A 25,191-nucleotide genomic window follows, 5' to 3' on the forward strand; every position below is an offset into this window, starting at 1 on the left:
TGTCACCCTAGCCAGTATGCGTGCTGTGAGATCTAGGAGTTTCAGTTTTGTTGTAGGTTAAAACTAAGCAGCACAAATTGTTCAAAATGTTAATGGTCAAGTGGGTTTATTTAATGAAAAAAAGGTTTTCAAGTTTTTGGCTTCAGGGTTTGACTGCGGAAGTACGTATGAAACATAACTGAGGTAAGTATATAATATTCAGGCAAACCTACATAAGCTAATCATCTTTGCAGAATTTTGAAAACAGAAGTTTAAAACCACCAATACAGTTAAAAAAAAAAAAGAAAACAAAACAAAAAAGAAAACAAAAATCTCTCCAGCCTGTTGTAAATAAAAGACTTGATTGTGTCTTTGGTTTTGACCAGTACTGGCCTCAGAAGGGTGAATGTAACTGTGCTTTTCAGGCTTCCTGCTCCCCTAGATTTATTGTTTACTGTAATTGTTCTATGGTTCTGATTCTTCTGGATTCAATCCTGCTGCTTATCCACGTATAGGGAAGGGGTCCTTGTGGTTGTATAGAATAGGATGGATGTTCTCTCTTGTTTAGGGAAATTACATTGTGAGTATGCTTTCAATACAGTCATGTTATCTAGTATATATACAATAATTGTTATGTGAAAAAGCTGCTAAAAAAAAAAAAATCACCCTGTTTAATCTTGTCTCAGTTTGAGACAATTTGGAGGGGACAGAGACCTCGGATGGAAATCTCCTTACTCTGATTCGATAGCCCTGGTTCTCTCCATTACAGAGAGAGAGAGAGAGAGGAGGGAGCAAACATGCCTAGGTGTAAGTGAAAAAGGCCAACAACTGCACAGTCTACATAAAGCTCAAACATTTTTAAACACACACATGCACAAAACCCCAAAAGACGCATGAAACCCCAACCAAGCATCAAAAAGCAAACCTTTAGAATAAAACTGGGGAAAAAAATGGAATCCAGTACTAACAGGGATGCATATCTGTTAACATGTTGCAGAACAGTGCAAGAAGTTTATAGGAGAAAATGCTAAGCCCAATTATGGTTGTCAAGTTACGATTCAGTCTGAACAAGAAAAGTTGTTAATGAAACAATATCGTCGAGAAGAAAAACGAAATGCCAGAAAAGAAAAACAAGCTGGGGAAGATGGAGAAGTTTCTGGAGAAGGACAAATGTGCTTTGATCCCAAAGAGCTGCGGATGCAAAGGTAATAGATCCTGAAAGTTCAGAAATGCTTCTATTGTAATTGCTACTTCAACTTATCATAGTAGTTTATTTTCTTTTAGTTTACTTTGGTGATTAGGTGATTCCGACTTCAAGTCATATTTTATTGCAAGTATAGAATTTTTTTTAATATGAAAACCTAATTTTCAGGAAAGAAAGCAGTGATCTGCTTAATGAGAATCTTCTTGATCTCATCTATGTGGGCTGGAGATGCAGATTAGAGGGGTAGGCTATCTTTCTTAGTTCCTGTATGCACACTACTTGCTTAAGATTTATGAAGTCTATACTAAATCTATCAGAACTATCTTTCTTTTTTTCTCTCAAGATTAATGGGTACTATTTTCCATGTTATCAGCTAGAAGGTAGCGGGAGGAGTAGAGGAGGGAAAGGATAAGGAACAAATAAGCTGTTGTATTTTCTATTGAGAAAAATGTAGTGGGACTGGTATCTAACTGTGAAATCATCTTGTTTTATTGCTTAAAAAGAGGCAAAACTGCATTTAGGAAAACCTTGCACTTATTGGATTGCACTTCTGAATTTTATGTAAACAGTGTGTTATAAGGATTTGGTTTAACTGATGCCACTGAATAACACTGTAAAATTTTTTGTTGATTATTTTATGTAAGTTTTTTTTCTTAAACTCCGCAATTCTTGCTCTTACTTTAATATAGTATGTTCAGTTTTTGTCATGGCAGTCTAAAATGGGCAGAATTATTGCAATTATTTTTCTGCTTTCAGAGAACTAGCACTTTTGAATGCTCGAAGTATGCCAGTCTTAGGTAGACAGAGAGAGATGAGCTTCGAAAAAATTCATTATCCTCATGTTTATGATTCCCGAGCTGAAGCTACGAAAACATCAGCATTCATTGGGGGTGCAAAGGTACGTGTTTTGTGCATGACCCTTCTTGAACAGTACATCTTTCCCAATGAATAATGTCTAGCAGGGTTCCCTTTGTTCCCTTAGTCTCCTGCTTATCAGAGTCCAACATATGAAGCAGTGCTTCTTTTCAGATGGTTTTAAACACTTCCATATATTCTGTTTTTATTTTACCTCTCAAAGAAATAATTTTGTTCTCAACTAATGTATTTGCTTTTGTTTCTTGGGTCACTTATATATTTAAAATACTGTTTTTCTATCTTTTGGGTACCTTTGAACTGGATTTAACAAAATGAATGCTTTATGAAATTCTACATTTAATGGATTCTGAAATGTAATAAAGCAGAGTTATTTTTGGGGGGGAGTTGGGACTATTTTCTCAGTAGTAAAACTGATTATTTTCCATTTGGGGGGTTCAGTGCTGTCTATAATATGAATCACTGAAATTTGCTTTTGTTTTGGATTTATTTTTTGAAGGAAAGTGATAAAGCATTGTTCTAAGTAAGTTATACATAATCACACTTTGTATTTTCATACTTTCAATTAGTTTTCCTGTAATACTGTTTTAGGTGTTTCTACCAGAATCAGTTCAGAGAGAAAATAATAAAATGTATGAAGAGGTGAAGATCCCTCATAGTGAACCAATGCCTATTGGCATTGAAGAGAAAATTGTTTATATTAAAGACTTAGATGAGGTGAGTATACCATTTCAAAGATATTAAATTAGTTTTTACTTTGTATTACAAAAAAACACCTGGAAAAATCATTTTTTTCAATGATATGTCATATGTAAATGCAGCCAGTTAATTTCTTGACTACTAATTTGGAGAGTATTTATTAGGAAATGTAGTTCAGTGAAATCATCCCTTTCATATTGACTCAAATTCAAGGAATTCCTGATCTGAACTACTTGTTCATGAGTTGCAATTCTCAATTCCTTTGGCATTACCTGTTCAGTTTTTTTTGGTTTTGAGCTGTGATCTGAATCGCGACAATGAAATGAAGGTATTACAGCAGTTGTGTTCTCTTTCTGAAGATCACATGGCGAAGTAAACCTGAGTTTCTCTGTCTGGACTTGTACAGGTTGGCGTGTGACTGCACATCACTATTTTGCTCTAGTCTTGCAGTCCAGTGCAGTGCGGGGTGTTGACTGTGGTGTTATAGGTTGTGTGGGGTGCAAAGTCTTCTCAAATTGTTCTTCTTTAAACAGAAGAGGGCAAATCATCATTAGCAAAACGTTGATGATAGAAAGTAAAGGCAGAGAGGAAAAACGCAAGTAAAACAGGCATTAACATTTTAACTTTTACTGATTTAAAATGGTGCAAAAGCTAAGGTAAGAGAACTAAATTTGTTGTTAGTTATTTACAGTCTAGAACGTGCAGTAGTCCATCACATGTACCTCTTTACTCCTCATTGTATATGTCAAATCTATTGAAAAACAGAAGATTTGATTTGAATAAAGACATAAAGAGCAAGCTATATGTACATATGAAGAAGGTTTTATGTTTCTTAGTTCTTCAGCATATAACATGGAAACAAATTTTTCCACTTTGTGGGAAAACAGTAAATGAGAATATACCCAGAGCACTTTTCTGGGACTCCGAGTAAAGATTGTATTACATAAAGATTTAACTCTTTCAAAACAGAGGACAGTTTAATTTTAAAATCTGAATCTATTCTTTTCTGTTTAGGTCACAGTACCTAATGTTATGTTCATGAATTGAATGACAGGTTAACTGGATAGAGAAATGGAGCCACTGCAGCGATAAAATGTGACATTTTATATGACAATACTCAGCATGACAGCTTTTTGCCATGAAATATCTTTCTCTTGAGCTAAATAGTGCCTAATAATCTGTAAATTTTTTGAAAGTACCAATATTTCAATAGGCATTAACTGCTTTCAGAAAAAATATGGTTCAGACAGAAACATAACTATCTAAAATTAAGTTTGCAGATTTTTACACATCTAATGTTTTAAATAATTGTAAAAAATGCATCAGTTATACAAATTTCACAAGTAACTCTCCTTTGTACGTTGTGTATCATCAAGAGGTATTCATTTCAGTTTTATAGTGAAATTTTGAAATAGAAATAATTTTTTGTAGAACTTTACTGTTTGATACAATTCTTATTACATGAGATCAAATAGAATTGTCAATAACAAATACAATTTTGAATGTTTGAACACTTACGTGTATAATTTCTGCCCTCAACTTTAATATCAGTTTGCAACAATAGATGACAAATTTATGAAGTTTGTCCAGCAGGACTTGTCACTTTCCTGCTTCCATTAGTGAGGCTCATAAATTTTAAACTTGTTGAATAGCACATTTTTATCAATGAGTTAAAAGAGGCTGAAATTGCCAATGGGGAAATTTTTTTTGTTGTCGTTTTCTCTGTATGGCAGTTTTAGATCTCTAAGCTCAGAAAAAATCTTGGTTGATATTTAAAATTTTTACCAATTAACTGGGATCAGTTAAAGGGCATGAAGATTTTCCATCAATGTATTTTATTTTTGGTTTATTAGTGTTAAGCAAAAGCAGCAAAATAATTTTTTTTTTAATCTGTCTCCCTAGAATGCATAGATATTCATAAATAGCTCCATTATATCTCTGTGTAGATATGTTTGCAGGATTACCTAAAATACAAACAAGTGGGCAAAGAGTAGAGATGACAGTAAATGTAACTGTACATAGTTCATAGCTAGAAGCTTCTAAAGGCATCAGGAGGAAGTTGAGAGTTTTGCTGCTATTGACTACTATGAGATACCATTAGTGGTGGGGTTTTGATGTACGACATTGAGTTAGTCTAGACATATAGATTAAGGTACTCATTCTGTTTAATGAGTCAATATACATGAAACCCATGATCCACAGGAAAAAAAAGGCACAGAACAACCAAGCCATCTATTGTTGCTGGTTTTCTGAGTATTATATATTGAGCTCTCTAAGCACTTGCTGTCTGTGGAGAAATCCTGATGGTTTTAAAAATTATAAATATTCTTCTTCATTGTCTTTTTAGTCTGTACATTTTCATTTGCATAAAAGTAATTTCTCTATCTGTTTCTCATAAGCTATGTGATTTTGATCATACTGTCAGCAGTTTGGGTGGAATATTTGACTGTGTAATGTGTATTGCAGAATATACTATTAAATTTAATCTTCAAAGCTCTTCAGGTCAGAACTGAGTTCATAAGGAGTTCATTTATATTTTGAACTGTTAGCCAAAAGTTAAACTTCTGGATTCTGTAAGTTGAAGTAATTTTGCGCTTTAAATATTCTGAAGTATTAGTTAAGGTTTAGATTTCCTCATTTCCTTAACCTGATATAAACACAGTTTGAGAAGAGATGAGAAAAATACATTCCTCTAGATACTAATTTTAACAAACTGCATTTTAACCATATTTTAAACATGTATAGGCTTATTTTTTTTATTTTTTTCTTATGTGCAAGTATAAGACAAAATGAGAAAACCTCTATGAACCAACAACAAAGGGAGCAGTGATGTGTTAAACTAGTACAGATATTAACATGAAGTTCTTATTTATAGGATTGGCAGTATAGTCATGATGCATCTTCCACTGCACTGCAGAATAAAGAAATAACATATTTAAGCCAATTTTGGTACTATATTGTCTGAAATCTTATGGCCAGTATTTTCAAAGTAAGTATTCAGCTTAGTTAGAGCCTCCTTGCAAAGAGTCAGAGCTTTCCTAAAGAGTTTAACTTCATGATTAGTTAAATTATTCCACATGCAGATTTTTCTGAAGCCATGAAAGCTCTACCCGAAAGAATACAGATGCTAAAATGAAACTCGTGATATAGACAAAGACCCAAATTTCTGTAGCTACCTTTCCTATGCAATCCCATTATGCACTGCAAAGATGAGATCAGGAGGGGCCAACCTTTCACAATTTAGAAGCCGTAAAAGCATACCATAGCATGTCAAACTGCTGGCATTAGCACTCCCCTGCTGTCAGTGTTGTTCATTTTTCTGCTTTGTCACTCACATCTTTATACATTATGATCTGAACTGCTGCTTCACCTCCTCCCACAGTCTCACTCCACCTGTGTCATCTTATATTCTTTATTTCCTACCACTGTTGAGCTGGGAGCAGGAGCTAGTGGCATGGAGGGTGCTTTGCTGCTGCTCGGGAATGTCTCTGGTGTTCGGTGGTAGAAGGGTGCACTGTGTCCCAGGGAAGGAGTTGCAGAGGGGCTAAGTCGTTGCAAGGCAGTAAATCCCACCCCCAGCTCCCTTTGCAGATAACTGTTTTTCTTGGCATTTGTTCCTATTTAGAGAGCCATGTTTTCACCATGGTACAAGCATACAAGCACAGGTGGTTCGTAAGTAGCTGATTGGTCACACCAGTTTAATCTGAAGTATTCTGATTCTACTACTTGTAAAAGTGACACGCCAGCTAAGTTGTTTCAATAATGAGAATTTAAAAAATGGAGTAAGCGCAAGCTTAGATTTGTTATTTTTGCTCGCTTGACAAGCCGCTTGCCATTAATGAAATATATTTTTTGTACTTACTATAAAGGCTGTTTTGCGTCAGGCTTTTTGCCAAGTAAATGTACCTTTAAAGTCATAAACTCAGGTCAGGGAAAGTTCCTCTTCAAGACTGTGAAAACACGTTTTATCTAACAAATTGCTGTTGGTGAAAAATTACTTCAGCTTTTTACCTAAAATGAGTGTTCAGGGTAGGATTTATTTCTTTGTTTCGTGTTATTTCAGTTTCCTTTTACTAGCATTGCTTAATAATCTAAATAAGAAGTGTGGTTTTTTCTCTCTGTATTATGTGAAGGACTTATTACAAAATCAATACTCCCCCTTTTCCTGTAATGTTTTCTTTTTTATAGAATTGTACAAGGTAAGTCTACTGAATAGAAGTATGGATGTTTTTGCATAAATTACATTTTTCAAATCCAAAATATTGGACCATTAATTCCAAACTTGATCCTGGTGTTTCAGTTGCATATTTTTCAAACAGCAATTGGCAGTTGGACTGAAAGGAATAATTTAAAAAAATATTTTTAATTTTATTGAAATTTTGACATTTATCCAATGAATTATACTCTAAATTTGCTCCAAGGAAAGTTTACAAGTTCTGTAATCATTAGTCCCAACTTAAGACAAGGAAAACCACATAGATCGAGGTATAATCATTTTAATGGCTGGTAAAACGTATGTTAAGAATTGTAGTCTGTCTTCATATTTCATGAGGGGTGATATCCAAAGAAGGAGTTAAAATTTAACATTGATCTTAATCTTAAAGCCTACCAGTTCTGGTTTAATGTTCTTCAGTGTGCAAGTTAATGAGTATTCTATCATTATTTTAGAATCCCAGGTGCAATATTTATAGTTTCTGCATCAAATTGTTTGATTATCTAACCCTTAGCTGAGGCTTTTATGCATTGTTTCATTTAAATTTTAGGAATAAATACTATTGCTTTAGTTAAAAGTAAGTAAGATATGTGCTTCATGCCAAATGATATTCATGCCAAAGCAGTTTATTGTCTGTCTTGTATAAAATTACCATCATTTCAATTAAGAAAATCCATTTTTTAGTATAAATAGTTTATTAAATTCATAAAAAAAATCTGTTGCTATGATGTGCAAACTGTAAACTGATATTCTGGTTTTGAAATTTACCTGTAATCTCATATTGTAGAAATGCAAACACGTGCTCTATGGCTTGCTACAAATTCACCTTTGGAAGACACTTGCTGTACTTGAATATAATTCATTAAATGTAATATTTTTAAAACATGCGCCTCACTTGACTGCAGCTTCTACTGCAGATAGATATCACTATATGATTTCCTGAATGCTAAGAAGTTCTTTCTTCTTTCAGCAATGGAGAATATCTTCCCATGATGATAAATCTCTGAAAACTATTTTGAAAATTATTTTTACTTTGTTGATATAGCCTTTAATACTACAAATGGTACTATAACATTTTCCTGGATTTATAAAACCTTTCTATTATTCTAAAAATCCTTACCAGTAAGATGCTTTTCTTTGTTTAATAGAATCACTGATTTTATTGCATACTGGATTACTAACCTGACTTATTTTGGGGAACACCTTTAAAACAAAAAACAGATCTAAATAATTTCTAGAGAGAAAGAAACTCGATATGATAATGCCAAATTAATTTGATATGGTACTTGAAATACAGGTGCACTGTAGTGTTAGCAAAACTTTATGAATGTTATAGTACAAGTTTGAATTAATTCCATAATGAAATGTTTACGTTTGAATTCCTTAATTTAACACATCGGTGTTCCGGCTTCAGCGAGGCAGAGTTCTTAGGAGCACAGCTTGGGAGGATCAGCAATTATGACCACCCTCCAATTATCAGGAGTTTGAGCAGTGGAAAAATTAACATTTAACAGAGAGAATTAGTAATGGAGTAGGTAGATATAAAAGAATAAAAAAATAATTTACAAATGGATAATTTTTTCAGTAATCTGAGATTATTGTTTCTAACATGGTTCCACCTATATCTGCTTTCTCCTGATACGACAGTATTTTTGCATCTCTGAAGTTCGTATCAAAATATATAAAACTGGTTTCCTAGAACATCAGAATAAGAGCTTATGCTAGTGCTGAAATGAGAGAAAAGAATGAACTATCTCAAAAGAGGTATACTGAGGATAATGATTTTCTTTTTTAAAGTAGTGATAGTAAAAAACAAAAATAAATTAAAGTGTCATTAGAGATAGCGATATCAAGGCTATTCTAAAAATAAGAAAGCAAGAAATAGAGATTGACATTTTGTTTTCTGACAAAACTCATAAGACAACTTCTTTTCCCGAGGTACACATCCCAGGTATGTGCTAGTTTTTAAGAGCTGAACATAGTACTGGATATGTTCATCTTTTAGCCATTTCATGAGTTTCCTCCAAAGCATTTTATTTTGTTACTTTCTATAATTATTTAAAAATAATATTTTGAAATGCAGTGCTATCTGGTAGTACCCTTAGAATTTGAAAACTGTGAGTTTTTTGACTCAGCAAAAAGATGTGTTTGATACTATTATAGTCTTTGAGAGGACCTGTCTCTTAACCCAAGATGAGAAATTGAAATTATTTATTCTGAAGCATCTCTGTGTTAGGCAGGTGTGACTTCTCTGGAATCTTTGCCTTGTCTGTTCTCAGTTCAACATTATCATGGACTTAAAAAAGACAGTAACAGTTTTAACAGACCACTATTTCATATATCCTCCTCTTTGTCTCCTCAGCTTGCCAGGGTTTTACTATTTCATTTTTAAACAAAAAAAAAAAAATTTGTATGCAAAAAAGACATTCAAGCCAATCTGTGTCCCTTATACAGATGTATGTAAGATGCAAAAAAGAGGGGATGATGATGAATAATTGGAGAGAGATGAGAACTGATGCATGATCTTATGTCAGATTCTATGAAGAGCAAAAGGCAGCTTTCAGTGAGCAGCAGCCCATACATACTGAAACAATATGTGTCAATCCACCATTGTGAAAGTAATACCATAGTTCACCTGTTTTGGAATGGGGAGGAATGAAGGTAAAGGAAGCAAATACATCATGTCTCACATGAGTTTTGGATCTAGACATTATATAATTGGTCAGATGTAAGCCTGTACTTGTTCAAACTACATTCTCCTTGGCCTGTTTATATGATGCGGCTTTCGTTTTTGGTATGATGTTGTGGATCGAAGCACTGTAATGTGACGATTTAAAAGCAGATTATTTTTATACAAATTGGAAGAATATTCCCCAGAAAAGTACAGGGAAGACAAGCTTTTATTATTGTCCCATAAGAACGGGGAAGTATTGCAGATACTTTCTTAAAGTTTTGGTTTACCAGGATTATTGGAGAAATTCATAGATAACCATTTGCATCCACATTTCCATCTTGTACAACGCGTCTCTGACTTAAAAAAGCAACCAACACAGCAATTTGCAATGTAACTTTTTTCTTATTCCAGAATAGTGTTCTCTCTCTACCTCTGTCATAAACCTGTCTTTTGGTAGGCTGACAACAGGTTTATTTGCTTTGAGTTGACATTGGGCAAGTTTGATCCTTTTAGAATCAGGCTGAATGAAGGTTTCCTTTGCAGTATGTGCTGCCTTAGCTCATCTACACAAATTTTTCAGATTACTTTTTACAGAGGTGAAAAATTATCTTTTTCTTTTTGACCAACAGGCTTCTCCTTGCTTTTCAGCTGTGACCTAATGCCTTCCTCTGTCTTGTAGTGTCTTAAAATTGAATGCTTAGAATGCAGTCTGATCATTTATTCTTTAAGTTTCCTTTGTCCTAGTGTCATGTGCAGTTTAGTTCAAGACCTTTTGTGGTCTTGTGCTTGTAATATTTTTAAGATTAACAAGGGTTATGTCTTTTCTTTTTAAAAATCACTTTCTAAATGCTATTAGGATAGTATACTGTATAATACATAATAGCTTTATCTGGTTTTGTTGTTGGCTTATTTGTTTACATACGCATAACAAGAGCCTTTTAGCATCTTAGAAGTCTTATGGCTGTGTTACATGAACAAGCCATGTTTAAGACACTGGAGATGTTGAGTGTGGCAAGGATGCTATGATAAACTGGTAAATATGCTCTTTGTTGTGTCAGTCTGGACTGTGTTTTTATGCACGCTTTTATTTTTAGGGTCTTGTTATTATTGACTACATGCAAAAAACACTGATAAATGTCGATAAAGCAAGAAAAAATCCATGTGAATATAAAATAATGTTTTCAAATGTCCTTTCATTACTGAGGTTGTAATTGAAACTTAAACAGATCTCAGTTAGAGAGACTGTTTATTCTAAGTACTAGTAATGTGCAGCCTTTTTTTTATTGAAAAGAGCACTGTAAAATCTGAGTTATCTCTTCATGGGCAGTATAAGTTTAAAAAAACAATTAATTGACAATATGGGTCCAAGTCTAATAGCAACATTATCTGTACTAGAAAGTATAGAGGACTTACTTTCTTTTAGTCTGTTCTTTAAACCACATGGCTGTCTATGATATACTAAGCAAAAATTGCTTTGAGATATTTAGTAGATACTACCATATGAAAGTTATATATTCTTACAATTATTTGGTTGCTCCTTTTCATGCAAGTATGAATAGGGAAATTCATTGCAAATATGAATAGGGAAATGCACTTTTTAGTATTAACATGAGGGAAAATTGACTGCATCTGATTTGAATAAAACGTTAAGCCTGTTTCGTTTTCTACACACCTGCCAAGAGTGTGTATTTTGTGTAGTGCTGCCTCTGAAATGGTTGAAAATCTGATGGGAACACTTACAAAGGCAAACCAGTAAAGGGCACCAGCTGCTGAAAATCACCTGCTGAGCTACTGTGGGAGTAGATGCATCTGCCTGTACCTAGAAGTAATCTAACAAAGCACCTGCTTCTACCTGTCAGGATTTTAATTTGGGTAAAGATTCATCCAATGAAACTACTTCTGAATACTTAAAAAAAAAAAAAAAAAAAAAAAAAGGCTGAGGTTTTTTTTGTGCAGAAAAGCACCAGTTTTGAGCAACCTTCTCATTCTCATAACTAATTTAGGTTCTTGTTTTAATAAAAAACAAACCCAGATATGGCAGCTAGAAGTCTCAGCTACACTAAGTGTAAAAGATGCAGCCAGTCTGGAAGAGATTATTCAACCAAAGAGGAGGTTTTCAACTTTTGTTTGACTTAGTTTGAGAGATGGATCTCAGGGGGATTTGTGAGACTATGTTTCTTTTTGCATTGTAGCATATTTAATTCATTGTTGATGGTATGGCACAATCAAAAGTACGTTTTAAAATCAGAAGTCATTAGACAAATATTCCAAACGTATTTTAAAACCATTCTACTTTCTGTCTTTTGATACTTAAACTTTTAAACTGGAAACACTTCGGGACCTACTGAGCTGCTTGGATCCCCACAGGTCTATGGGACCAGATGAGATCCACCCAAGGGTGATGAGGGAGCTGGCAGAAGAGCTCGCCAAGCCTCTCTCCATTATCTACGAACAGTCCTGACTCGCTGGGGAGGTCCCAGATGATTAGAAATTGGCGAATGTCACACCAATCCACAAAAAGGGCCAGAAGGAGGACCTGGGAAACTACAGGCCCGTCAGCCTGACCTCAGTGCCTGGCAAGGTTATGGAGCAGATCATCCTGAGTGCAATCACACAGCACCTACAGGATGGACAAGGGATCAGACCCAGCCAGCACGGGTTTAGGAAGGACAGGTCCTGTCTGACCAACCTGATCTCTTTTCATGATCAGGTGACCCGCCTGGTGGATGAGGGGAAGACTGTGGATGTGTCTACCTGGACTTCAGCAAGGTCTTTGACACCGTCTCCCACAGCACACTCTTGGAAAAGCTGGCAGCCCACGGCTTGGACAGGGGCACTCTGTGCTGGGTTAGGAACTGGCTGGAGGGCTGGGCCCAGAGAGTGGTGGTGAACGGGGCTGCATCCAGTTGGCAGCCAGTCACTAGTGGTGTCCCCTATGGATCAGTGTTGGGCCCAGTTCTGTTTAATATCTTTATTTGATGATTTAGATGAGGGGGTTGAGTCCACCATCAGGAAATTAGCCGATGATACTAAGCTGGGGGGGAGTGTCGATCAGCTGGAAGGCAGGAGGGCTCTGCAGAGGGACCTGGACAGACTGGAGAGTTGGGCTGATTCCAACGGGATGAGGTTCAACAAGGCCAAGTGCCGAGTCCTGCACTTTGGCCACAACAACCCCCTGCAGTGCTACAGGCTGGGCACAGAGTGGTTGGAGAGCAGCCAGGCAGAAAGGGACCTGGGAGTTTGGATTGACAGGAAGCTGAACATGAGCCAGCAGTGTGCCCAGGTGGCCAAGAAGGCCAATGGCATCCTGGCCTGGATCAGGAACAGTGTGGCCAACAGGACCAGGGAAGTGATTCTTCCCCTGTACTCAGCGTTGGTGAGGCCACACCTGGAGTGCTGTGTCCAGTTCTGGGCCCCTCAGTTCAGGAAGGATATTGAGGTCCTGGAGCAGGTCCAGAGGAGGACAACTAGGCTGGTGAAGGGACTCAAGCACAAGTCCTATGAGGAGAGGCTGAGGGAGCTGGGGCTGTTCAGCCTGGAAAAGAGGAGGCTCAGGGGAGACCTCATCACCCTCTACAACTCCCTGAAAGGAGGTTGTAGCCAGGTGGGGGTTGGTCTCTTCTCCCAGGCAACTATCAGCAAGACAAGAGGGCATGGTCTCAAGTTGTGCCAGGGGAGGTTTAGGTTAGATATTAGAAAGAATTTCTTTACAGAGAGGGTGATCAGACATTGGAATGGGCTACCCAGGGAAGTGATGGATTCTCCATCCTTGGAGGTTTTTAAGAAGAAACTGGATGTGGCACTTAGTGCCATGCTCTAGCAACCGCAGAGGTAGTGGATCAAGGGTTGGACTTGATGATCTCGGAGGTCCCTTCCAACCCAGCTGATTCTATGATTCTATGATTCCATTATTGCTCTCATACATTGGTGACTGTACCACATAAGTTCATCAGCCTTCACCTACATTTTATTTTCCTGTGGTAGGAAAACGTCTGTGAATGCTGCTGATTTAGCTGGGATTTGGAGAACAAAATAGCTCTGTTCTTGTAGAAAAAAATACTGACTGTGTTTGTAGTTTTCTCCTGTAAAATTTAGGAAAAAGTCATTTAACATCTATATTGTAAACCAGTACTGTCTTGGGTAGCAGAAGTGTGAAATTAACAGAAATAGAGAAGAAAATGGAGCTGTTAGAAAGATTATGACAGCAATAGTGATTCCTCTGGGAATATTCTTCTGTTTGCCATTCTTTCATTTTTACTTGATGTGTTAAAATTATTACTAATTTCAACTATAATTACATTTTAGTGCATTCTGTAAGTTTTTCTGCCTTCTTTAGGTTTTGTCGAAAGAAATAACTTGTCGTATGTTAAGGGCAAGCTAAAGTAAATAGTTTGAAAACATTATCCTGAAGTGGCTTCTACATTAATATTCATTTCTACATGAGCAGTTAGAACTGATGCCTTTGCATGCATAAAATAGTATTGAATTAATTAATTTAAAATAATTTTTAATTAATTAAAAATTTTGAATTAATTTAAAAAATACCAAAATATATCTGTACTTCAAAACTATATAATAATATGAAATGTTGCCCTGCTCTTAAAAACTTATATGTATTAAATTTTGTAGAGTAAAATCAATGACTAATAAAAATCCAAGAGACGTTTCAGGTAGACATGCTCTTCCACAGCAGCTGCATGCAGCTCAAAAAAAAATCCAGCTTTCTGGCTCACAGCATTCTTTTCGTCTTGTACTTAATCACTGTAATATTTGAAATCCAATTATATCTACCTGGCGACTTTGCAGCTGTTATGTTTTTTGGCCTCATTAAATGATCATAATAAGTGAAATATTTAAATTAAGAAAACAACTTGTTAAGTGTTAATTTTTCATTCTTTAGGGAGTCACATTTATGTCATTGACTGAATACAGACTATTGGTATAAAGCACATGCAGAGATCTGTAAAGTTTTTAATTAAAACAACTCAAAGTAGTTCTAGTCGTTTTGATAATTAAGACTGGAGAGTGAATAATGTGCTTCTGCTGCATCCTGTTCAGGGAATAACCATTTCTCAGTGGAATTTCATAGTACGGGTGTGGAAGAATGCAGTAGTCTGCTTTACTTTGATAGCATACCTGAAGGCAGGCTTTCATTCTTAGGAGTATTTGGTCTTCATTTAAAGTGAAATACAGGATAGTATTTGAAATTCTAATTAAAATTATACTGAAGACCAAAATTGTTTTCCATTTTTAAGACATGTAATCGCAAAGTGAGAATTTTCAAAGATGAGGGAAGTGTATGCTAATTCTCATATGCTGTAACATTTAAAAGATTAACTCTCCCTCAAAATATTTTAGTCATATTAAAGTTTATCTGACTTTAATGTTTGTCTTGAATTAGCACAAGTTTCAGAGTGCTTCTTGAGACATGAATCTCTTATGCTTGATAAGAATGTCCTGTGTCTTTCAGTGACAGAAATGGGACTGAAATGGCTCATCAAGGGATTCAGTTAGAAATCACCAAATAGTTTTAAATGTTTTTAAAAGATTTTGGGACAGAGGAGCTATATGACTAAAAGATTGACTTTATAACTGATGGGCTGTTCAGCTCAGACTTGCAGTTTCCGTTAACCTCAAGAGCACATAGTAACTGCTAATAAAGTGGAACTTTTAAACTTTTTAAGACTAGTTGTTTGAGTCTGCAGAACAATAGGGAGCAAAAATTAATGTAAAGTCTTTTAAAGCTAGAAACCGTTTTTTGTGTGTTTTTTGTATCTTATTCTAACAAAACAATTTTTCTGAATTCTAATTGGAAAATTGAAATTATGCTGCCACTTAATCTTGGAATTGGACATATCAAATAAGAGTGGAGTTATTTTTAGTTTTCATATTAATAAATAATTAGGCCTTAGATAATAATAATTATGCTTATAACAATGGCAATAATAGAAACCATTTCCTTCTTCTGTAACTTGTTGGGAATTAATCAGGAGAAGGGAAAAAGAACTTTTTATTTGCCTTAAAATATAGAGGAAGATGATTTTATTTAGTCATTCATAAGAATTGCTTATTGTAAAAAATAATATAATGAAGGAAACTTACATTCAAATATTCCTACCTCTCTGCTGTGTTCCCTGAATCTGAAAAGGATGGGGATTTTATCTGAGTCATCTGAGACTGTGTTGGAGTTAATTTTCTGTGTTTCTGAGTCTTCTCCTTGCTTTTGACACCTGTGGACCTTTGTTCTTCTGCACTGCTAAATGGAAGACTGTCTCTTCTGCCATGCACACTCCTAAGGTAGAGACTTCTGTCTTGTTTTCAAATATTATCATTTAAGTAAGAAAGCTTCTCAATTTTTCCATCAATAATTTGCTTACATCAGAAAAAAAAGACTGTTTTGCATATTAATAGCTACTATAGGAGCAAAACTATAAAGACAACTGAGAGTCTGAAGGGAATATCTGAAGGGAAGGTGTCAGGAGGATGGAGCCAGGCTTTTCTCAGTGGTGGCAAGCGATAGGACAAGAGGCAATGGGCAGAAACTGTTGCACAGGAACTTCCACCTGAATATGAGGAAGAACTTCTTTACTGTAACTGAGCATTGGAACAGATTGCCCAGAGAGGTTTAGACTCTCCTCACTGCAGATACTCAAGAACCGTCTGGATGCAATTCTGTGCAATGGGCTCTAGGACAACTCTGCTTGAGCAGGGAAGCTGGACCAGATGAGCCACTGTGGTCCCTTCCAACTTTACCCATTCTGTGATTATGTGATTCTGTGGAAACAAAAAGTCTGGTCGAGGTGTAACCTGCAGTACATATCCTTTTCAAAGTACGTGTGAAAGCTTTGTTAAATCTGTAGTGCTATTTGCAACATAAAAACTATCTTCTCCATCAGCTTTTTCATTTTTTGATTCTGTAGTTTGCGGTGTCTTAATTTTCCATTAATCTAAATCATGAGAATCGATGAATGCAAATGCCCAGATGCAGTCCTTCAGAAAGTTTTGTGTCTTTATTCTGAGCCATACCTCATCCATTCACATAAATTTGTGTGAAATGTGAGGGTTAGGACTTTGATGCCTTTTGTCTGATGTCTTGTCTCTTCCTCATTGTTGCTATTTTTGAGGTTTGGCCAAAAATTATTTGCTGTCTTCTGTCAGTATTCTCTGTCTCTTCTAAATTTTCCAGTTATCTGTCTAGTCTAGTTGCAGTAGCCCACATGTTAAGTAGCCCACTTACTGCTTAGAAATATTTTTTTGTGTTAGTATTGACATATTCTTTCAAAACTGCAACAAGAATATAGAAGGAAAAATAAATCTCTTTTGATATGATGCAGTTGTTTCAAAATTCTTCAAACTAGTTAAGAAATGGCAATTCATACAGGAATTCAATTTTGAAAAAGTAGTTTGTGTGTACTTCTTATCATATCATATCATATAATCTCTTTACTTGGGAAAAGTTAGCTAAAACCATACATTTTGGTTACAAAAATGGGCTTCAGTTTTTATGCTTCATGTTGGTAGACTAACTTTTCTTTTCAACAATGGCCAATACTTATATAGTTGTTTTCTCGATGTCTTTATCCTTCCTTATTATTTGTTGGGTTTCTCCCTTTGTATTGCGGTGTCTGTATTCTTGAACAACTAGGAAAGGGTTTTCTGTATTAACTCTTTTATTACAGTTACTTTTTGAGTCAATGTGAATCTAACAGTGATGATTTTTTTTTCGCTCTTAGGGACACACTGTGTTTTCCCAGGGGAATATATTACCAAAGCAATATGCCATCAGCATAACTAGTTGTATACAACCGTAAGAAATTATGAGAGCATTCTCTGCATTAAAAAAAAAACCAAAACACCACAACCTGAAGAATAATATGCTGTGGCCATATAAATATCAGTTTCCTCATTACTGCATCTGGAAAAGTCAGGGAAATAGTGTTAGTGGAGATGTCAATACACAGCAGTCCAGAACATTTAAAATGCTTTCAGATCTGTAGAGTTTTGTGTATTTGACTCTCCCATGATCGTAGCTTTGCACAGCATTAAGATAGTCTTAAATTTTATGAGGAAGAAATGCTTTTTTACTTTGGTTACATTTAATATGGATAAAATGTGATCAAATAAACTCAAATCCTTCTATCCTCATAAGATTTTAACTTCTGAGGTTATTAGGAAATGCCACAACTGTTGCCAATTTTGCTTCGGCTGCATTAGTTCAAGGTAATTTTTGTGTGTAATTCACAAATGGCATCAGAAAGCTGTAAGAGGAGGCTATGTTTTGATCTCCATTTCATTGCTATAATCTGGAATAATTCTCTTGACATCAGATGCTTTTGAGTTTAAATAGTGTTGCTGAAATCAGAATCTTGCCTGTGTGTCTATTTGGATGCCAAAATTCATGTATATTTGTTGTGCTGTAGAAATAGTTGCTTTTATGGAAAAATCTTTCTGAAACACTTTAATATCCATTTCCTTAAATCAAGTCACCAGAGGGTATAATCACTCTGTCTATAATCTTTTGTCACATTATAACTAGGCTGAGGAAAACAAAACAATTCTCTCAGTGAGGGGAGGAGATCCCCCAAGCTGTTTCAGTGTTCTAACTCAGAGCAGTGAAAGCTTGGAGCTACAGTGCTGTCCTGTCATTTCCATCAAACTGATTTGGGGTCTATACATGGGGAAGTCTTTGAGTTAAATCTATACATTGAATGAGAAAGTGTTTTTCAATGTTGTATTTTTAATACAAGTGGTTGAATAATTCAGAAGTCTAGAAAAGATATGACTGCTGACTATACAAATAACTATTTGTATAGTGTCATTCATCAAGAAATACTTCATATAAAGTTGGTGACAATGTATCTATAGACTTAGAAGGATTTTTCTTGAAATTGCTTTAGGCATGTAAACTCTTAGCTGTCATATATGAAGGTAAATATTTTCCCTGAAAACTTTTGATTTTGAATAGATCTTTCTTCTTTCTTCAAGAGAGCAGAGGGTAGGACTTACGATTAAAAAAAACCAACCGAACAAACAAACAAAAAAACCCCCAGAGATGGAAGCTTTTTATTCTTTGATTTTTATTTTTTTTAACTGGCTGTTTTTTTCAAGGAGTGACTATGTTTCCATAGTTGGTTGGAGAGTATTATACTACTAGATTTCACTGCAATTTGTTTTTTAATGGGATTGTTCTGAACTTCTCTGTATAGAGTCTGGTTCTTCTTTAATGAGAGTTTGTTGAAGAGCACTCATTGTTATGAGCTGTCCAGAATTTTGACATTTCTGAGAACTAAGTGAGTAAAATAATTGTTCAATTGTTTTGGCAAATATGAGGTTTGGAAGTCTGGAGAGGAAATGTTTAACCGGGCTTTAGAAGCAGCATTACCCAAATAAAATTGTAATTATTTTCATAGTTTTTGTGTTATGGTAACTTTAAGCACAGGTGATCCTTTCATATATAATAAAAATACATTTATACACATATATATACTTTTTCCCTCAGGATACTTTTTTACTCATGTGTACTCTGTCAGAATGTACAATAATTTTGCAGTGTTTGTTTGAGTTTAATGACACTAATATAACTTGAAAGTATGGAAATTTTCTTGGTTTCTGATGGCTACTGCTACTTAAATATCTACTGCAATGATCAATGAATGTGGTGATAAGTTTATAAACAAGACTCCGTAGTTTTCTAAAGGATGATGTTTAATTCAAATTAAAAAACATTCAAAGAAGTCTTATATGGGCTGCGATTCTATGTTCTGTAGGATGTCAGGGTATAATTTTATCCTTATGATTCATTATCTGTCATTTCTAGTACTTTCTTCTTAATCTAATTAAGGGACTGGAGCATCTTTCATGTGAGGTGAGTCTGAAAGAGCTAGAGAAGAGAAGGCTCAGGGGGCATCTGACAAGTGTATACAAATACCTGATGTGAGAATGATTAACAAAGTGGGAGCCAGTCTGTCATCCGTGGTGCTCAGTGACAGCAGCAGAGGCAATGGGCACAAATTAAAACACATGAAATTTCATCTGAACTCACAAAATTAATTTTTTACTGTGAGGTGGTCAGACACTGTTATGCCCTGCCCAGAAAGGCTGTGGAGTCTCCATCCTTGCTGGTAGTTAAACACAAGTGCACAGGTGTAGCTGATCCAACTTTGATCAGAGGGGTGAACTAGATGAGGTGAACTCCAAACTAAATGATTCTGTGATTGCTGCTAATAGTGACATAGATAGCCCATACCATGCAAGAATTGCTTTTAGTTCTAGTCTAGTCACTTGTAGCACATACAGCTTTGAAACCAGCTGCTGGTTCTCTGGTGCCTTTTGTTACTTGCATATAATGTATTTTACCTCAAGCTTCCTTTATAGCACATAACTCTTCAGGTACTACCCTTTGGATGAGACATAATTTGTAGTTACTTCAGGAAACTGTAATGCTGGCTATGGCCTAAAGCCAATCATAAGCTCTATTTGGTATGCTTGTATAATTTTCATATCTTTTTGTGTGCTACTTGTTCCTGTAAAAATTGTCCCCCTAAGTCCAATAAAATCTCACTGATATGATTTGGTGCTAAATGGAGCAGATCCAAACATCATGCAGTTTTTCTTTTACATGTTATGAGCCTTTGCTTAAACTGTATATGTGCACTTTGAAAGAACACATTTCAGTCTTTGGGGCAGGTAGGAAATTATATCCTCAAATAGTTCTCTTAGATAATGCAATAATAATTTTACCTTTATGCTAGTTATATAGTTATATTTTTATTTACTTTTGTTCCTAAATCTTATGAGCTACCACTTTTTCATGGAAGCAGCAGAATATGAAAAGCATCATCAGGAGAGGGAAACTGTGAAAGTCCCCAGGTATAGCATTGATGTTTATTTCTGCATGTACCTTCAGTAACAAAATAGGATTTACACCGGCACAGAAGTGCTTTCAGTGTACAGATGGATAACTGGAAAGCAGGGAGGACTACTAAATGTTCATAATTTGAAAGGATAGTGAGAGTGTATTTTTTAAAATGTGTATGTGTATAAAGATACATATTAAAACATATATTTGTGTGTATATATGAGTATGTATAGATAGATGTTTTAACCAACAACTTTCTAAAGTACAACAAAGGGGAAACATGACCTAGAGATTATTTATGTGTAAGACCAAGGGACATCAGAACTTTGTATCCTGAATTTTGGATTGGATTTTCTGTAAAAAAGCATGGATTAGTCATGCTATTACTAGTTAGATCAATTACCTTTTTTACTGAAAGTGCAGCAGAACAGCTGACTGCAGAATTGGATTTGTCGCACCTGAGATATATAAGGTGCTTTGAATAAAATAAATCTACACTAAAATTAAGCCAATGAGCAGGGAAAATGTTGAAAGCTTGACCTTTGTTTATGAGTGCAGTGAATTATCTCTAAGATAAATTGGTAGTAATCTTATTACTTTGTTCTACTATGACAGAAGAAGTCATTATTGAACATTTGGGTTGGGTGGTCTCATGCTATGGAAATTAATATAGATGACTAACATTTCTTGATTTCAGATAATGAGAAAATTTGTCTAGTATTACATGAAAACTGGTAAAAATATCGTGGACAGGACAAAATCTCTTTTGGAATGAGGAGTATAAAGAGAATGTCCACGTATCTAAGGGACATAATATTCAAATGTATTGTCTGGACAAATTACTAATTAAACATGGTTATATTGAGAGTTTTTCTGGGTAGATTAGGTAAGAGATACTATGCTCTGTCTGTGCACAGCAATACTGAATATAGAAGCTGCCACTAAAATGCTGGCATCGTACCTTGAAGTTAACTTTAAAGCACATTGGGCCACAAAGTGAAAACTTGTGATACTGGGGTTAATTGCACCTGACAAGCTGTTTCTGTCCATGAGTCTAATGCATTAAGTGATCTGGAGAGTGAAAGAAGATCTCAGCTTTTAGTGGAACTTGTAATTAGTACTCTCTTGTTTTGGGTGAGGGAGAGTGCTATAGACCAGATAGAGAACACAGCAGGTTTCACAGGTGGGTCTTGTGAAAAAAATTAGTATCTTCTTTGTATTTATTGAACTCTGTAGAACTACAAGGTCTGGCTAATGAATTGCATGACTAAAACTCTGTCTAAAGAGCTTGTGTAGCTTGCTTGCAGACTGAATCATATGGGCTCATTCACGAATGTTACTTTAATGACTTAAACAATTTTATCCTATTTTTAAATTGCTGTTAGAGCACCAACACACAAATATCTTTTTAATGAAATGCCTAATTTAGAATACCTTCACTAGATGTAATCTCATTTATTCGTAAATGCATTAGTTGTAACAATAAATTCCATGGGAAAGAATCATAAAGCTTACCAAAGTAAAAACAGGGGGTTTATACATTCACACTGGAGCTGCCTTGAGTATCATCTGGTTTATGTAAAGAGTTGCTTCTCAGTGGCCTTTCGCATTGATTCATGCTTATGTAAAAATGGCACCATCTTAGGCATGAAATTCTCTTTGTTGAGAATAGCACTTAGATTGTATTCTGCTTAAAATTTCTATGGTTTCTGTTGAATTCTAGGGATAAATCAGCTTTGGAATAGAAAGCTGAAGAATGTTGCATCTTACTTTTAGTAAAAAACACATTCTGCCATCCAGTGGCTACCAGTTCTTTAAGCAAAAAGAGATTTCATTAGTTTATCTGAAAAAGAATTGGTCTGTAGAAGTCTTGACTGATGTTAATATGCCAGACGGTTGTTTTCAGCTTTTAAAATAGGTAGTTTGTGCAAATACCAAGTTAAAAAAGCAGATCTTCCAGTGCCTTTGTAAATCTGGGAAGTTCTGAGCATACTGTTGCATTTTTGTATGCTACCTTACTGATTTTTACAGGAAAAACTGCTGGGTTTGGATTATGCGCTTCTGCTCACTGTTTGGAATAAAATACAATTTAGGGGAAAGGTATTCTTTAATATTTTTTCAACCAAATGAGACGTTGGTTTGAAGAAACCTTAGGATACTTTTTTCCTTGGGAATTCCTTTCTCTTGGAGATTTTTTAATCCTTAATATGTTCCTGCAGAGTTAACGTTCAAAGAATATTATGCATTGACTGTATTGTGATTTTGAATGTTGCATATTGATTTGTCAGTGACTGCTTGGAAATTAATAGTGTGTTGAATGAAAGTCTAGATTCTGGTCAGAATACTATTATTAAAAAAAAATTATTTTTAGTTTTTAACCAGGCTTTTATGGATTTTATTTTTTAATTAATCTTTATTTCACTTGTAATCCTGTTTCAGTAGGCTTAGCGTCTTTCCAGAAAGCAGGCTGAGGTCCATTTTTCTATCTTGTTACGCAACTTCCTCTGGTTCTTCTGGAGCATCTGTTTGTTTATTGCTACTTACCAAGTCAGTCTTGATCCCTGGTGTTAGTATTTTAAATGGGAAAAGAGAACAGGAAAATATTTTTATTTTTCTGAATATTTCTGGATCTTTGCTTAGAATTGCATGGTCTAGGGCTATAATATATATAATTTCTGCTAAATGTAGAGGAAAAAGATGTTTTACACTGTACACTTTTAAAGTTTAAGAGAAGCTGGAACCGTATATTCCTACAGGCAGTAGTAATGATAATGTAAGGGCATATTTAAGGGTGTTAACAATCACACAACTGTAAGGTGACCTGTGTGTGTAAAGCCATACATATTCAAATATGTGATTGGGAAAAATTTCTGTTATTTAATTCTGAAGCTACTTACACTGGACTTCATTTGGACAGCAATGTTTCTGCTTTTGTTAAAAACCTACTTCTTTATATAATATGCATGTTGTGCAATGTAGTGTTTTGTTAGCTCAATTCCGTAACCACCAGTTGTATTTTTGACTTTCTCTCTATACATCCTTTATTAATAAACACTGTAAATAGTGTAAATCAGTGTGAACTTTATATGGTGTTTATAATAGTTTGTAAAACCAACTAGAGGGAATGGGAGGGAAAAGGACAAATATAACCAATTACAAGGACCTGGCAAGAAATCTCAAAATGAAATACAGGCAAATTAGAAACCTAAAATGGCTAAGGAGGCCATAAAAATAGCTGATTGAACCCCGATAGCACCAACATAATCAGCAGGTCTCTGGGAAGCCCATTAACACTTTATAATAGTCTCATTCATGAAGGTGAAATGAATTTTGAAGATGACACACCAAGTATGTATTAGAACATTATGTATATATATATTTATATTTATATTATGTATATAAAACTTGGTGCAAAACAAATAAGCTTTCCTCACTGCAGTCTTGCATGAAGAATAAACTGTGCTAGAACACTAATAGTGAAAACTGTTATAATCCTGAAATTCAGCCACTAAAAATTGAAGAAACTTGATTAAAAGTACATGAAGTATTTGCAGTAGATACTTTTTTTTTTCTTCACCAAAGGCACTTACCAGTTTGAAACAGATATTTGGATATTTTGAGATTTGTCAATACAAATGAAATTTATGGTTTGAGTAGTACTTGTTTTTTAAGAGTGCCACAAGAAGTTTTCAACTTGAAAGCTTTACTGAGACAAAGGTACTGTTAAATTGAAAAGCAGATTTTTCAAAAAGAAATAGTGTGTTGATTACATAGCATTTTCATTGACTTCTATATCAATGAATGTTGTTTTTTCATGTTCAAAGTAATCTAGAATAAAACTACAGTTGGCTAGTTATTAAGTACATAATTCCTATAAATTTAAAAGTAGGGAATTGTCAAGTATTGTGGAATTGATGTATTAACCTAAATTTATATTTTGTATCTCAGTAGTGAGGCTACTACTGGGAAGCTGCAGTAAAATGATAGACCTAGTGTTGTTTGTCACAAAATTAAATAAAGTATTTTATTTAAATAGCTGATGAAGCCTTCATTCCTAAGCTTGCATTATTTGAGGAGTAATGCAAATTAAGTCCTGCTCAAATAATTTGCTTAGTATTGAAAGGCACTGGAAAGAGTATTTGGTATTGGAGGGGCTATTACCATAGAAAATGTCTATAAATTAATTAAAGCACCCAGAATAATGGAAAAGGAGATTTTCAGAAGATACTTTCAGACCTGTTCATTACTGTACTTTTGTGGTTTCCTACAATTAAAGTAAAAATTATAATAATCAGAAATATCAGTAAGATACCTTTCATGCTTTGTAGTAGAAGCAGCGCAGGTAATTAAATCTGTAGAAAGGAAATAATTATGTGTTCTGCAGTCTATTTTAAAAATCTGTAAAAAGTAAGTAAGAAAAGGTAAGTTTATTAGAAAATTAATTTTATATCTTAAGGGTCTGTTCTTCAGTTGCAAAGGTTTTATAATCTTCAAATGCAGAAATTGTAATGGTCTATCTACAGTGGTTCTTTCCTTGTGAAAATGTCATTTTTTAGAGAGACCAAGAGGAGGAAAGTATTTTTATAATTGATTATTTGTACTTCTGAAGATTTAAACATGCATTAAACTCTAATAACCATAATTTCCTGTATTATCTATATAATTTAGTTTTTTTAAACATTCTCAAAGCT

General features: G+C 34.8%; 1 protein-coding gene across 1 annotated transcript in view; it reads left to right on the forward strand.

The window, feature by feature from the left end:
- ASCC3 (activating signal cointegrator 1 complex subunit 3) overlaps positions 1 to 25,191 on the forward strand; it is a 246,623-nt gene that overhangs the window by 30,129 nt on the left and 191,303 nt on the right. The window contains exons 5-7 of the mRNA XM_027731475.2: positions 977 to 1,184; positions 1,940 to 2,081; positions 2,648 to 2,773. Coding sequence (XP_027587276.1) covers positions 977 to 1,184; positions 1,940 to 2,081; positions 2,648 to 2,773 — 476 coding nt within the window. The remainder of the gene's footprint in view (positions 1 to 976; positions 1,185 to 1,939; positions 2,082 to 2,647; positions 2,774 to 25,191) is intronic.

The sequence above is a fragment of the Pipra filicauda genome, unplaced genomic scaffold (genome assembly GCF_003945595.2).
Source record: "Pipra filicauda isolate LSUMZ 115617 unplaced genomic scaffold, ASM394559v2 scaffold128_size5466820_pilon, whole genome shotgun sequence".
NCBI classification, from domain to species: domain Eukaryota; kingdom Metazoa; phylum Chordata; class Aves; order Passeriformes; family Pipridae; genus Pipra; species Pipra filicauda.